Genomic DNA, 14,562 nt, shown 5'->3' with positions numbered 1-14,562 from the left:
GGCCGTGGAGTTGCTGCCTCGCTCGAAAGTGATGTGCTGCGGCCAATGGGAGCCTCGCTCCTTGAAACTATGACGTGTGCAGCCAATGGGACAGAAGCTGAAATCTATCAGATTTCATCTTCACTTCGCTTTATTGGGTAAAGTGAAACTAGGTGCCACTTAGCTACGCTTTTTGCGCGGGTTCAAAACTGGGAGCCATTAGATTGCGGCTTCACTTGGAGAAAGGAGTTTACATGCCATCTGGCGCGGCATCAAAGCTGATGACTTCGGCTCATGGGACAGTTAATGCTTTCACATTAATAAACACGTCTGCTCGAGACAACTGGCTGACTCAGAGTAGTTGTAACTAAACGCCCGCTCATTCGCCCGTTCGATGCAAGACGTGCGAAACCACCTCCGCGGTCGACACCTGCAAGATCTAGGGTGTCAATGACACCTCGGCATCCCAGAAATGAATTACCACAAAATACTGAGCATCTGCCCATTCCACAATAAGCGCTTACCCCTTAATTTTGTAACACCCGGACAATAATCACCCATCCTCCAGCTTTATACGATTATCTCCAAATCTTGAGTGGGCACTTGCTTGGGATTTTACGGTATACACCCGCTATTGATCACAACTGTTTGTGCATTTGTTTTTGTCGACCCTGCAGCATTTTCGAGCCACTTCTAAAAGTGGCTCCAAAATGTTGCAATTCAGTAGGAAAAAACTCGTAAAGATGTCATACACTCTTTTTACAATAAATTAAGTTATCAATTCCATACAAAAACAAACTAACGTAACCGTTTCGTGCAATTACTTGGAGCGTCGTCTGCTCAAATCACACCCGCTACGTCACGGGAGAGTGCCCGCGAGGTGGCGCCATCGAAACAGGTCATCACCAATAGTTGACGGCCAGAGACTGTATTAACATCATAATCGTAAGAAACTACAGGCTACAGATGCTTCAAACTGCCCACACTATTGAACTGTTCACACGAGCAAGGTGTTCACATTGAGCTCACAAATAGAAAGGCATTGTACAATTTTTTTCTTTTACAACTGCATAATATGTTTTGAAGATACAGGATGGGCAGGCAAATACACTTTGCCCGCCCACCATGTATCTTCCATTTCAGTTAGTCTTTGGAGCAATGCATCGATGTCGCTCTAAGAATATTAGACACAGAATTCTTTTTCAGTTTTTTTTTATCATTGACAGAACACACCAGGTACTGTGGTAAATTTCAAAACAAAGAATATAGAGAACCTATGCAAGAATTCAGCGGATACTTCATGGCATTTTAACCCCATAATAATGCCCTAAAATAACCTCTTTTTTTCCCTTTTTTTACACAAAATGATATATACAAATTTGGACTTTAGAGGTGATAATACTGCAGAGTAGAACGACACAAAATAACATGGCAGTAAAGAAATAAAAAACCAAGACAAGAGTATAAAAAGATGATTACAAGATGCATTAAGAAAAGGAAGTACATGAAAAAGACAGAAAGAAAATAATGAGCCTGTACAGGTACGGTATGGTTATCGTCGATGGAAGTTGAACAATGTTGAGCGTAATGTGGTGCATCTTGTCTGTCGATTTTGTGAACTGTCTCTTTCTTAGTCCCCTTTCGCAACACACACAAAGTGTCACACTTTGTCTCGGCCAATGAGGGACTACAGCCGCAACGTCAAATCACGAGGCAGCTGGAAGCCAAGCCACACATTGCTCTGACCAGCAAATCAGTGCACGCACCTTGGCTTAGCGTTACGCACGGCAGAACAATGTGGTATAGATGCCCCGTTTCACCTTGAGACAAACGACAGTGGATGCTACGAGCAATTTTTTTTGATCCAGCGCTGCAAACGTATCACATGACCACGTGCGTTGCTGCACCCGTCTCGAAGGTCACGTGACGCTCGCACGACATCAAATTGGCTCCGACGGCATTGTAGCATCCACTGCGGTCCATAGTACGTCATAACGAAGCGTAACTGGCTCGGGGCTGGATGGAGCATCCCCCAATCACGTCACGCCTACGGTATGCGCCACGCACCCCTAAGCTGGCAGTATACATGCTTGCCGGACCAATCGACCGTCCGCCTTTCGTGACCCCCCCCTGGTCTCTGTCAGTCGGTAGGGGTGAACGATAAGACGTGTGGCAGGTCCAGCGATTATGTAGTGTTTACCCCCTTCACTGTCCCCAGCATTTTCGGTCTAGTCTAGGCGTACACCCTGACGACCCTGTTGATGAAGTGCCTGCACACGGGGCAGGTGGGCTGCATCTCGAGCAGCGTCTCCATGCAGGCCACGCACAGAGCGAAGTGGCCGCACGGCAGCAGGATGACGCATCGTTCTTCGTCCTGACACACGACGCACAGCTGCTTCTCGCGCTCCTGCTCCAGCTCCCGCTCGAGACACTGGAGCCGGTCCCGGCGCTGGGTGGATCGCAGTGTCATCGTGAACGGAGGCGAGCGGTCCGGGCCGGCTCGCCTCGACGGCCGTCGTCGCCGAGGTGGTCGGAGCGCCACCAGCCGCTGGAAGAGGCGTCGGTGTAGCTGGAAACGGAACGTCAGCCGGACAGCGGCCGCGAGGACACAGGCAATCGCGAACCCGGCGTAGACGTCCCGCGGCTGCTTCCAAAATAACGTCCGCACAGAACAGACCGTCCTTGACGCCGTGCCCCAAGTCACCGTGCATACAGCGACGAACAGACCGACGACACCCGTCAGGACGCTTACGGCCGAACTGTACGCGTACAAGGCCGTCTGGCAGACGGCGAAAGGTAGAAGCTGGAGGAGCAGGAGGGTTGACCCGAGGAGAAGCGACACGAGAGACGAGACCGAAGACGAGACGTAGAACAGGCCCGCCACGATGAGGTCCCACGTGCTCGTGATGACGTCGTAAATGAAGACGATAGCCCGTATTATCGAGGTGTACGCCAGCAGCACGCACACGGTGATGCCGTGAACGGCGCAGTCTACGGCGCTGACCACGGAGCGGACGAGCACCACGATGTCCTCGAGGAAGTACACGAAGTCTCTGCACGCGTAGTAGAGGCCGTGGTAGAGCGACGTCGAAATCTGGGCCACGACGCTACACAGTCGGAGGACGGCGCTCAGCAGAACGGCGCCAACCAGTTCGTTGAGCCGTAGGAGCAGGCTCACCGCGGTCACGCAGCCGTCCGCTAGCGTGCTGAATGTCCATAGGACGTTGGAGGCGGCCTCCATTCCTTTCTGGAGCCCGCGGACAGATTCAATCGGACGGCTGGCACATTACTGACAACGGACCCAGGCAACAGATTCAAGCAAAATAAAGTAAACAAGCGATTTAAAATCCCAGCTTTGTTCGGTGTTGCTGGCGATGCGGCTGACGCGCGCACACGTTTCGTGCATGCGCCTATGGCATGCGCTGCATGCGCTGCTACCTCGTTAATGCGCTGGTACTAATATCATAAGTAACTTTTCGTATCAATTATTTTAAAATTCTTAGCTTCTTGTTAGTAGGCCGCGCTGAAGTGGTCTACTATTTTCTCGCCTACTTTCCAACAAATATTATTTGAGTGTATTTTTTACTTTTTTGCTTTTCATTAGCCGCTTGCTGGCCGCTTGGCCGGCTTGGCTAGCCTGCCTTGCTTGGCTTGTTCAGCGACTCAGCCACTCAGCCGCTGAGTCTTCCGAGAGGTGAATGTGAGCGCGTGCGGTTTGGACGGTAACCGACGCGGTGGCCACAGGTGATGCCCACGCCGAGCTTATGACTCGCTCAAAAACGAGAAGTTTCTTCGAAGACGGCACGACATGAGTCTGTCGGCGCCGAGCAGTTCGCTGAAATGTAACGATCTGCACGCTTACCTGAAGACCCTGTCGCCGGCGACGCTGGACCAACTCTACACGCACCCAGCAACATGCCTCGCCGTCTTCCGGTACGCCGTCCACATCTAATTGCATGGCTTTTATAGTGTCAGCTCTAAAACGCTTTCGTGTCTGATGTAGAAAAGCGTGCGGTCGCCGGTGTGTGCTCGGCAGCAGGACGGAAAGTTGTTGCTTGCGGTACAGGAGCGGCAACGGCGGGCACATCAAGGGGAAGATGGGGGAGCAGGGGACGCGGCTGTAAAACGAGATCGTCGGGCCCAGCAGCGACAGGAAGCCCCGTTGCACAGCGGCCGACCGGCAGTTCAAGCGCCAATTCACGGACGATGCGTTCGGTGTGGACCGCGCGGTGTGTAATGGGTGCGACAGACGGTATTGATCGACACACTGTGGCTTCGGGCGGACGTTTGCAAAGACGTTCTAAATTTCTAAAAGTTCTAAACCTTTTAAATGCGTTTAGAACGCATTTAAAAAGTTCCAAATAGGGCCTCTTTTTTTCTGGGGGCGGGGGGGGGGGGGGGGCATCTTACGTTTATGGCGTTTTTACGGTGGAGCTGTTAAGGGCTAGTTTCCCCAGTTTCGTGTCCGTCTCCAAATAAATGTCGGCACAAAACTCTGGACAGCTACCGCCATCTGTGAGCGACGGCGGCAACCAGACAGCCACTCTGTTTGCCGAAGTTGCTCATGGATAGTGGCAACCTTTTCAGCTTTTCCGTCAAGGTGCGCGATGGTCCAGTGGTCGCCTTCATGTACGTTTCCCCTGCGGCGCCCAAGAGAGACATTGAAGCATTAATGATGAATGTTGTCTGTTGCGTCATGCTCGGCGATGACACATCTGCCGTAGTGACGGGTGACTTTAATGTTGACATTACACGCCAGGAGGGAAAGTGGTTCACTTCATTTATGTTTGAGCGTTTCGGGCTTGCATGTGTGAACATACCTACGGTGCCCACGACCACGCATTAGATGCATATAGACCTCGTCTTCACAAAAAACGTGCCTGCCGTCAGCGTGCACCCTATGGCAGTGTACCACAGCGATCACAAGGCCATGGTCACTGGTTATAAAATAAATAACAACCCCGGACAGTTCTTTATATGTCTGATTCTTTAATTGTTCAAATAACCCAATTACCCAATCACACCTTAAAGCGCAAAACACATGTACGACAAAAACCGTCCGATCCGACGTCCAACCAGGCAATGCGACGGTCGGAGGAGAGGGCTTTCAACGCTCTCCGGTGCTACGAAAACCCTCGCCCCCCAAGGTCATTCCGACAGTCCGCACGTCGGATCGGACAGTTTCATCGCACATGTGTTTCGCGCTTAATCCTTACATTTATAAATACTTCCTTCCCACCATAGTACAGCTTTGCTGGTCTTCCTTCTTCACCAGAGTGGAAAGGCTGACAGTTCTTTTGGTCTTCATTTCGGTTTTGATTCGCCAACCTTAATTCTCTTTTTACTCAGGGAGTTGCCGATCATTTCCCGCCACTACATCATGCGGCTCATGTTCGTCGACCAGCCAGTGCCGCAGGCTGTCGTGTCATCGTGGAACGAGCAGAAATACGTCAAGTGAGTCCGTGGAAGGTCGCAGGTCACCAGTTGCTCTACTCGGGATACATATACAGTAAAATCCCTTAAAGGGGCCCTGCAAGCACTTTTTTACTGGTTTTTAGTTTGCTCCGAACCTGAGCGTACTGACCGTAGTAATTTAATGAAACTTTTTTTTCTTGAATTTCGCTTTATTTTAAAAGTTATAGGCAAATTAAAATTACAAAAAACAAGCAAAAAATAACTTCGCTCATGACGTCCTTGGTTGCTTGAATGGCCGTGAACAAGAGGAGGGATAGTCAGCTCAGGGAGCACCCACGGCTGCCGCACTCCGTGTCGACGGCGCGAGAGGGCGCCACTAAAGCGTGTTCTGGATAGGCTGTATACAGCGGGCAGCCAGAGCGGCTCTCATTGCATTTGCTGCACGATTAAACACTAATTCGGCATGACACTTCATTGGCCACAAACGACAGCAAACACGGGGTAAAGATAAGTTCAGAATGGGAGCCACTTCGTGCTGCCGTATCGTGAAACGGCCAAAACGCAAGACAAAGCTGCTCGCTGAAGGCCTTCGGAACGCTCGGAGCCAATCGGATCCTCCAGTCTGTAAACGACCGCAGCGCCGCTGCGTACATCCGGGACCTTTTTCCGTGTCGGCGCCTGATCCCACTACTCCTTTCTAGTATGCGCCGCCTTTTCCACCGCTTAATGGCGGGTATGTCGACGGGTCATTTCTTGTTTCCGTACTTTCTAAACTGTATTTTTTTCTTTTCTGATATAAAGTACTGAACAAAAACTACTTTTATAAATAATTGAAACAGTTCGCGCCACTTATACTTTGCATTTCGACTAAAAAGAAGCTTTTAGCGGCTGTGACCAGTAGTAAGCCCAGGACCAAAGACGTCGCATTTCGCACGCTTTTGGTACCGCGGGTCGCCCCCCGTCGGTGGAGGAGGTTTAGTTACTCTCTCCGTGCCCGCTGGCTTGCCCGAGCCCCAAGAGACGTGGAAACAGCAAAAAAGGTAGACGCTTAAATATGATTGCAGGGCCTAACCCTGCGGGTCCGGAAGGAACGTCCGATTCACCGAGTGAATCGGACGTTCCTTCCGGACCCGCAGACCGATTCACCGAGTGGTAAAGACGAAGTGATCCGACTATATGAACATATAACTCCGAAGACGCGACAATATGCTTACTTTCTTCCTACTGTGATATGGTTTATTGCGTCCTGTCACTAGGTGACAACCACCAAATGTTCCTCCATCTCTCCAGTAGGTTATAGGATTACACAACGCCCGTTGCTTAACGTGTGCTCCTTTTCAAGGAGCAACACGCTCCCTGTTTTTGCCTTGGACAGGTGCTTAGAATTGCTATGTATGCATGGCTTGCACACAGTGTAATCGCACCACACTGGTAGTCATTCCCTCTAGCTCGTGCCGAGGAGAAACAATCCGGTGGTACGAAATGTGTGCCGCAGCAGGTGCGCACTCGGCAACTAGGAGACTGCCACAGCAGCAGCTGATGTCAGTGCAAGCAATGTCTGGGACTGATGTCGAGAGAGACGCTTTAAAGTCGCAGCCTTACGTTGGAGTTCACTCGAGCAGGTTCTTATTAAGTTCAAATCATTCAGACACTGTTCTGTTCTGTGTGCGTGAGATGTGCAGATCACAAAGACATTGCCGAAGAACCTCCTTTAGCCAGGTATACACTTGGGCATCCCATTGCCTACAACTTCTGCGTTTTCTGGGTTGCATTGTCAGTGCTTCTCTAGCCCCTCAAAAGCCTTAAATAACCTTGATCTACAAAAAAAGATTTTCAAGGGCCCTTGGTACTTCTTGACTGTAGACACACCCCGTATTCCTGTGGTGAATCTGCCGGGAATTTTTAATGGAAGCGACGCACTCGAATCTTCCACATCTTCGTTTTGACAGATGGCCAGAGTGGTGTTATCATATCTAGCCTTTCACTCTGACTCAAGAAACTAGTACCGAAGACAGCGTACGATGCCTACCTCTATCGTTTACAAACTGAAACAAACCAGTTGAAAATTTCTCGCCGGCTAAATAGCAGATGTTTCACTGGGTTCGCCATTCCCATAGATTCGTTGGCACTTGTTTTGATCGGGAACGGCTGCCGGTGCATACAATCATTAGCACAACATGATCATATATGCCTCACACATTAGGTCGTCCTTAATTCTATTTTACTCTACCTTCAGTGTGCCTTTGAACTTCAAGCTTTTGCCGGCACAACATGCATGCGAGTCCTGCACGTTAGGCCTACAAAGCGTATCGGGGGTTGCATATGCTCGGAGCAGTCCACGCCCACGCGCAAACTCGCCCAGTCAATCGCACAAGTGTTAAATATGCATACCAACACAGGAACACAATAACAGCACATGACGCACATTAAGAACTGCAGGTTCAGATCACCAAAATGAGCATCTCACACTTTGAAAGTTCCGACTGGCCCTGACATTCAGATTCCTGAATGAGGCCATGGGGCGGTCACGTGAGAGCTTCTGGGAAAGCCACCGTCGTTGGTGCGTGAGTTTCGTGGTTTGTTTTCCCGTCATGAGCTACGCCGATGCGCGCTGGGACGCTGCGCTACGTTGCAACGCACATCACACTGGAGTAAAGGTTCCCGTTCGCAGCCAGCGTCGGCCAACACAAGCGAACGGGTGTGCTCGTTGAGGTTACGATGCACGACGCCGACGAGTCAAGTGTGATGGAGATGAACCGCGATGGCCCACCGCGTCTAAGTGGCGTAAGCTACCGCCTTTTATAAAGCATACAATCAATATCCATCGATTTATCCGACAGAGTCGGGTTGACACATCTCTCTGGGTCCACCGAAAGCTGAGGAAAAGTAAAATTTGCCGGTTTTGAAGCGAAATTTCAGTATTATGCCTCTTGCACCATAAATATTTTGGGTCTTTGTCAAAATATAATGTGCGACGTGCCCAAAGCTAGGTATAATGATAATGATCGTAATCTCCATTGGTCCAGAAAAAAGAAATAAAACACAGAGGAGAAGGGTTTGCATGATTTTTATTGCCGTATGACCAGTAGGCTGTATTTGTAATCTGGAACTAGATGTTGTTGACTGACACCTATTAATCAATATAACACCCAAAAACAAACTTTTCGAAACGCACTACAGTGCACCTTTATGATACCAAATGTTGTCCGCTTTGTAACAGCGCATTTCCGGTCCCTTGTACAACGCATTTTCATTTCATTGGGAATGTTTTTGTAGATCGCATACGCTGTGGATTTTGGGTCCTTTTGTTCCATCTGTGCTCAACGTGATGGCACAAGATCTCGCTAGTAGTGCAAAACTCTCGCATACCATCTACAAAAAGTGCATTTTTTCCAGAAAGTATAAGAGAACTGCTCGTGCAACGGTGTATCAAGCGATGAACATCGGGAATGGGTTCACATTTTATGTGCTTAAAGGGGCCCTGCAATCATATTTAAGCGTCTACCTTTTATGCGCTTTCCACGTCTCTTGGGGTTCGGGCAAGCCAGCGGGCACAGAAAGAGTAGCTAAATATCAGTGCCCTATATTTTAACCGGACGACATGGAAACCTCCTCCACCGGCGAGGGCGACCCGCGGTACCGAAAGCGCGCAAAATGTGCCGTCTTTGGTCCTGGGCTTACTACTGGTCAGAGCCACTAAAAACTTTGTTTTGGTCGAAATACAAAATATAAGTGGCGCGAACCGTTTCAATTATTTATAAAAGTAGTTTTTGTTCACTATTATAGATGAAAAAAAGAAAGTATTGCAGTTTATAAAGTACGGAAACGAGAAATGACCCGTCGGCATACCTGCCGCCAAGCGGTGGCACAGGCGGTGCATTCTAGAAAGGAGTAGTGGGATAAGGCGCCGACACGGAAAAATCCCGGATGTACGCGGTGGCACTGCGGTCGTATGGACAAGAGGATCCGACCGGCTCCGAGCGTTCCGAAGGCCTTCGGCAAAAGGCTTTGTTTCGTGGTTTGGCTGTTTCGCGGTATGGCAGCGCGAAGTGGCTCCCATTCTGAACTGATCTTTACCCCGTGTTTGCTGTCGTTTTGTGGCCAATGAAGTGTCATGGCGAATTAGTGTTTAATCGCGCAGCAAACGCAACGAAAGCCGCTTTGGCTGCCCGCTGCATACAGCCTATCCAGAACATGCTTTAGTGGCGCCCTCTGGCGCCATCGACACGGAGTGCGGCGGCCGTGAGCGCTCGATGAGCTCACTATTCCTCCTCTACTTTATGGCCACTCAAGCCAGGACCTACGACGTCATGAAGGAGGTTATTTTTTGCTTGTTTTTGTAATTCTAAATTGCCTATAACTTTTAAAATAAAGCAAACTTTGCGAAAAGAAAAGTTTCACTAAGTTATTACGTTCAGTGCGCTCAGGTTCGGTGCAAATTAAAAAACAGTAAAAAGTCCTTGCAGGGCCCCTTTAAAGGCCGTGATGAGGAACATGACAGTTTTGTCCAAGCACTTCCAAAAGACTGACTGAGCATACCTGCTTTCAGTTAATTAAAAAACCAAATAAAAAAATGCCTGCAGAATTTTATGCACGTCTGTGCCGATCGTGATGTGTGCTTACAATTGGCAGTTTTGCCGAGGCGGGTCTCGACGATGGTTATAACATAGTACACAGGACTAGTATACTGTATATTTGAATATGCCTTTTAACGGAGCAATAAATAAAAACCCCAAACATGCCAATGGCGTTACTGCAGGCTACCTTAGGCACATCAAAGCTCGTGGTGCATGCCGAAAATCATGCTTCAAAGGTACAGCACAAACTTCTGGTTGCAATGTTTCACTGTAGGGTATCCTGCGACTATGCTAGGCTAAAACTGCCTATTAGGAACCATGGCGTGGGTTAATCACGTGTCGCAGTGCACTAAAACCGCGATGATGTACAGTGAGTTGCGAGCTGCTGACGCAGAGACGTCCATACTGTAAACACTGTTCTACTGGAGCTTGACGTTCACCATGCACAGCTCGTGTTTTAGAGCACTGGTGGCCAGGCACAGTGTAAGCACCACAATATTTTCAACACCCACAAAAATACATTGCCATACACAGCAATGTGACCGTTGCCCAAAATACGCTCGCCTTCCACAAAGCGGCACAAGTTCTGCGAGGTTTCCCCAACTTTTAAAGAACAACATGCTGGCTTTCCTAACATATGCCGACATCTCCATCAGGACAGACATCAGGTCATGACAGACATCAGGACATCAGGGTCAGGGCAGGAGCGTGATTCGCTCCTGCCCTGACCGTTCTGCATTTATAGCCAAATAAATTAATTTGTGCGCACCGACCAGTGTCAGGGAGCGGGTGCACTGAAAATCTATCCCCATCTCTTCAGCCATCTTGGAACCACCTCCCCACCATCTATAGGGCGTTGGAGTTGCGAATACTCTATCTCACAAGTTGTCTCCAATGCTGGCAAGGGCGTGAGCACCAGCTTGTGGTTTTAAACATGCTTCTTATGCATGGCCTCTCATGCACACAAAGATTTCTGAAGAACCGCACTCTCGCTGAAGCTTTTGCCAGCACGAAAGCCAAGTTGAGAACCACAGGCTTGCGCTCGAGCCTTTTTCAGCACTGTAGTTGTATGTGACATGGAGTATAGCCCATTGCAGAGGCGTGCATTTCGCCGATGCCACTTTCAGTGTTTGTATGTACAGCATGTGCTTTACTTGCCTTACGAAGCCACAAATATGGGCTCGCTGGGCTGTGAGGGTAGCACACTGGGCTGTGATTGTGCAAACACTAAAATAATGTATACAAGCTTTAGTTCGTGAGGGTAATGAAGGCGCGGTTCCCGACCACTTTGAGTGGCCCGGAACAAGGACGGGCCACCCAGTGCCACTTTGAGTGGCCCGTCCTTGTATTTCTTCCCTTTCATCTGAAAGCGATGAACACACTCGTGCAGGGCTGTGAGAATTACATGATAAAAGCGCTCGGATGAAAAGCACTGCAATCTTTAGAACATTATTCGCCGTCATTGTTCAGGGTTTCCACATCTGTTAATAAAGGGAAGCCTCTCAAAATAGATCTGTGCGCACCAATTTCGCCTGAACGCCCGAAAAAAAAAAATATTCTAAGCTTTCGCATTTCATACGTAAAACAACCAAAAAGTGTGCAAAGATTGGGAAGTTTTGTTCTGCAGTATGCCAGTCAAGATGGTTCTGCTATACAAATGAGGCGATCTCGTAATATAATTATGACCACTGCCAATGAGTGGTGACTACGTCCTTTGCAACTATGAGTGATGCTGGTGTTTGAAATGATTGGTAGAGCCGCAGACAATGTGATCTTCGAGATATAACTACATTGATCAAAATTTGATGAAAGCATATCCAGCGGGCACAAAAAACAATAATTTCAAGCATTGACACTCTTGAAAAGCAAAGACGCGGCAGCATAAAACATCTGTGCACTGCCAAAAAGAGGAAGCACGCAGCTCCTACCCCCAACAGTTAAAAAGGCGCATGCAGGGCGATGTTACACATAAAAGGGAATGCCTAAACCTTTCTCTCACGACAGTCAAAGGCGTGCGTGCAGTGTGGGAAAAAACGACAGCCCTTCTAAGCATGTCTTTCCCATGCGCTGCCATCAATTCTACTTCAGTGCCACATCATCCCCCTGTAAGCGTCCCCTGATCCTGACTGATGACGGCCCCCTCCCTCAGCGAGAGCTTTCCTTGGAGGAAGCGCCTTTGCACTCGTGCCATGCAAAGCTCCAGTGCACAGATGTGCAGTATACTCATTATTTCAGCAAGAAACCAATCCCATGCATCTTGCTTTCAAGTTCCAACAGATTCATATGCAAGCAGATGAACTCACAGTCTCTGCACAAAATCACTCAATGTCATATCACGAGCTGATGTCACGGTCACTCAATACCAGAAACTCAGTCATACCACGGAGTCACTCGATTTCATCTCACGAACCTAGGCTCATATCACGAAGTCACTCGATAATATCTCACAAACTCAAGAGCATATCATGGAGTCACTCAAAATCACTCACAATCGCATTGAGAGTGTGAGTGACTATGTGAGTTTGCCGAAATATGGGGGGGGGGGGGGGGGTGCACATTGTGCATAAAATAATATGGTGCCTATGATTATTTTTCGCGTGTTCAAGATGCCACGGCATAACGCTAGCGGGATTAAAACCTGCTGTCTTAGAAGTTCTGCCAAGGATGGGGGTGCATAAAGGTGTGGGTGTCTGGTTCTCGAAAGGGTACCAAGAATACTCTGAAGCACCCTACTACAATCCTTTGATGATGAACAGTGGTTGTCAGTGACTCTCTCAAACAAATGTTCTTACTTGCAGGGCCTCATTATGAATGCACGCTTAAATATGTAAAATGTTATGCGATAAAAAAGAAAAAGAACGTGAGCATATATATATATCAGATTCAGCATTGTAACATGCAAGAATCCTCACATGTTTTGGGCAGCCTTTTTGTTTCCATGTCCTAGGCTTTCGCAGTGTCTAAAGTTCTCCACTTTAAGCTCTCTTCACCGTTGTTTCTATCATTGATATGTCTATTGATTGGATCGATCGGCATGTCATTGTGACATCCCAGGGAGCACTTGGAGTCCCTGGAAGCGCTGACGGCACTGCACATCTGGGCGGACTCGAGCCTTCCAGGAGGCCTTCCTGGATGGTCGCTGAGTGGTGTCTTCCGGAAGAACATCCAGATCGCCTTGCTTGGAGGGTGAGCTACCCTGGTTCATACGATAAATCCAGAGGAAAAGGTCTGCCATCTCACCATGCCTTTCACTTGCCTCAGAACGGCCGTGCATAGAGGCAGACATTGGTGGGACCAGTGGGCCCAGATAACTTGCAAAACTTTAATAAACACAAAGGCAGAAAATTACTTCTTGCGATGTCAGTACTTAGTCTACTTAGCTTTATTTTGCAGGCACTTACCGGCGTTCTTCAGTGTGAAGAGAAATACAGGTGTTGACAAGCACTCAAACAACTTCAGTGCATTGGGGCAGGGCGAACATGCCCAATGTATCTTGTATGTTGAAACCAAAAAGCCTAATGGCTTTCTTTTTTCTGCTGTTCTTAGGCCTTTATCTTTCTCTTCGATATCGGCACTTACGATTTTCCATTCAGCTTCCTTCTTTACCCCTCTGGGGTCAGACGAGGAGAGGGGGTCAAAGTGAACAAACCTCAGAAATCCGGATTTCTTAGAGTACGGAGCCTGAGTCACATGGTGCGATTCTGCTCATGATTTTCAGTTGCAGCGTCGCTTCTGCAGTCAGAAATCTGTAGACGTAAGTTGCGGTGCTTGGCCTTGTAGCTGAGCATGTAGAAAATTGCGTACCGTCGCCGATACGCCAGATCCCACGTGGTCCGACAAACAACCCGAGTGCAGCCTGGTTCTTTCACGGGTGCGGAGTTCCGGTCCCTCTTATTGGTTCATAAAGCACAACGCTCAAAACACTCAATTCAAACTACAAAGACACGTGACATTACATCAATATTCATACTCTCACGTAAAGCCAAAGCTAAACACAAAGAGGGCCCCCAGGGCTCGTGTCCTACAATTACCCGAAATCCGGTAGCACACACTTGCCTGTTCTCAGTACCGCCCGGAGTCTTCAGAGGCTGTTCGCCCCCCGGTCCACCGTCTATATCTCGATGGGCGGGGAGGTTTCTCCTCGCTTGCCCTGGGGCGCCTGCAGCGCCATCCAATGGCTAGGAGAGAAAGCGGCACGTCGGGAGCCCAATTTGAGATCCCGATCGACCTCGCGGCGACACGACCATGTGATGGTGTCTGTGGCGAGGCAACTGCATAGCCGCCTCGTGGCAACGATGCCAGGGTGGTTTGATGGGTGCCCTCGTGAATGCACTGTGCTCTTATAAGCATTGCACCATTTAATTGAGCGTAACATCTTAGCTTGGAGTGGCTGTACGGTCAAATGTTTCTTTATAGTGTGAAATGTCGGACGACAAAGTTGCATCTGTCAAAAATGGTGGTTAAAATGTCTAAAGCCGGGGACACATGAGCGATTGAACTGGGCGCCGCGTGACACTCCGCATGAGCTGGCAATATGCGGCGATATTTGTGGAACCAAGGCACATGCACACCAAAGCCTCTTGCAGGAAGC

General features: G+C 48.9%; 2 protein-coding genes across 2 annotated transcripts in view; one reads left to right on the top strand and one right to left on the bottom strand.

Moving 5' to 3' along the window:
• Positions 1-107: 107 nt before the first annotated feature.
• On the bottom strand, positions 108-3,383 carry LOC8035433 (E3 ubiquitin-protein ligase RNF26). The gene has a single exon (XM_002411298.4). It carries the CDS (start codon positions 3,218-3,220, stop codon positions 2,213-2,215), a length of 1,008 nt encoding a protein of 335 aa, XP_002411343.3. The 5' UTR covers positions 3,221-3,383; the 3' UTR covers positions 108-2,212.
• A 242-nt stretch (positions 3,384-3,625) lies between these two features.
• The window catches only part of LOC8035432 (general transcription factor IIH subunit 4), a 40,784-nt gene continuing 29,847 nt past the window's right edge, over positions 3,626-14,562 (top strand). The window contains exons 1-3 of the mRNA XM_029982421.4: positions 3,626-3,912; positions 5,329-5,433; positions 13,026-13,157. Of these exons, the coding sequence (XP_029838281.1) occupies positions 3,788-3,912; positions 5,329-5,433; positions 13,026-13,157 (362 nt within the window). The 5' untranslated portion in view covers positions 3,626-3,787. The remainder of the gene's footprint in view (positions 3,913-5,328; positions 5,434-13,025; positions 13,158-14,562) is intronic.

This window comes from Ixodes scapularis, unplaced genomic scaffold (assembly GCF_016920785.2).
Source record: "Ixodes scapularis isolate PalLabHiFi unplaced genomic scaffold, ASM1692078v2 ptg000165l_1___fragment_2___debris__unscaffolded, whole genome shotgun sequence".
NCBI classification, from domain to species: Eukaryota; Metazoa; Arthropoda; class Arachnida; order Ixodida; family Ixodidae; genus Ixodes; species Ixodes scapularis.
This window is presented reverse-complemented; position numbering and strand designations above follow the sequence as displayed.

Bases quoted from the DNA above. Each gene is read 5' to 3' on its own strand.
- LOC8035433 (XM_002411298.4), bottom strand. From the start codon at position 3,220: ATGGAGGCCGCCTCCAACGTCCTATGGACATTCAGCACGCTAGCGGAC.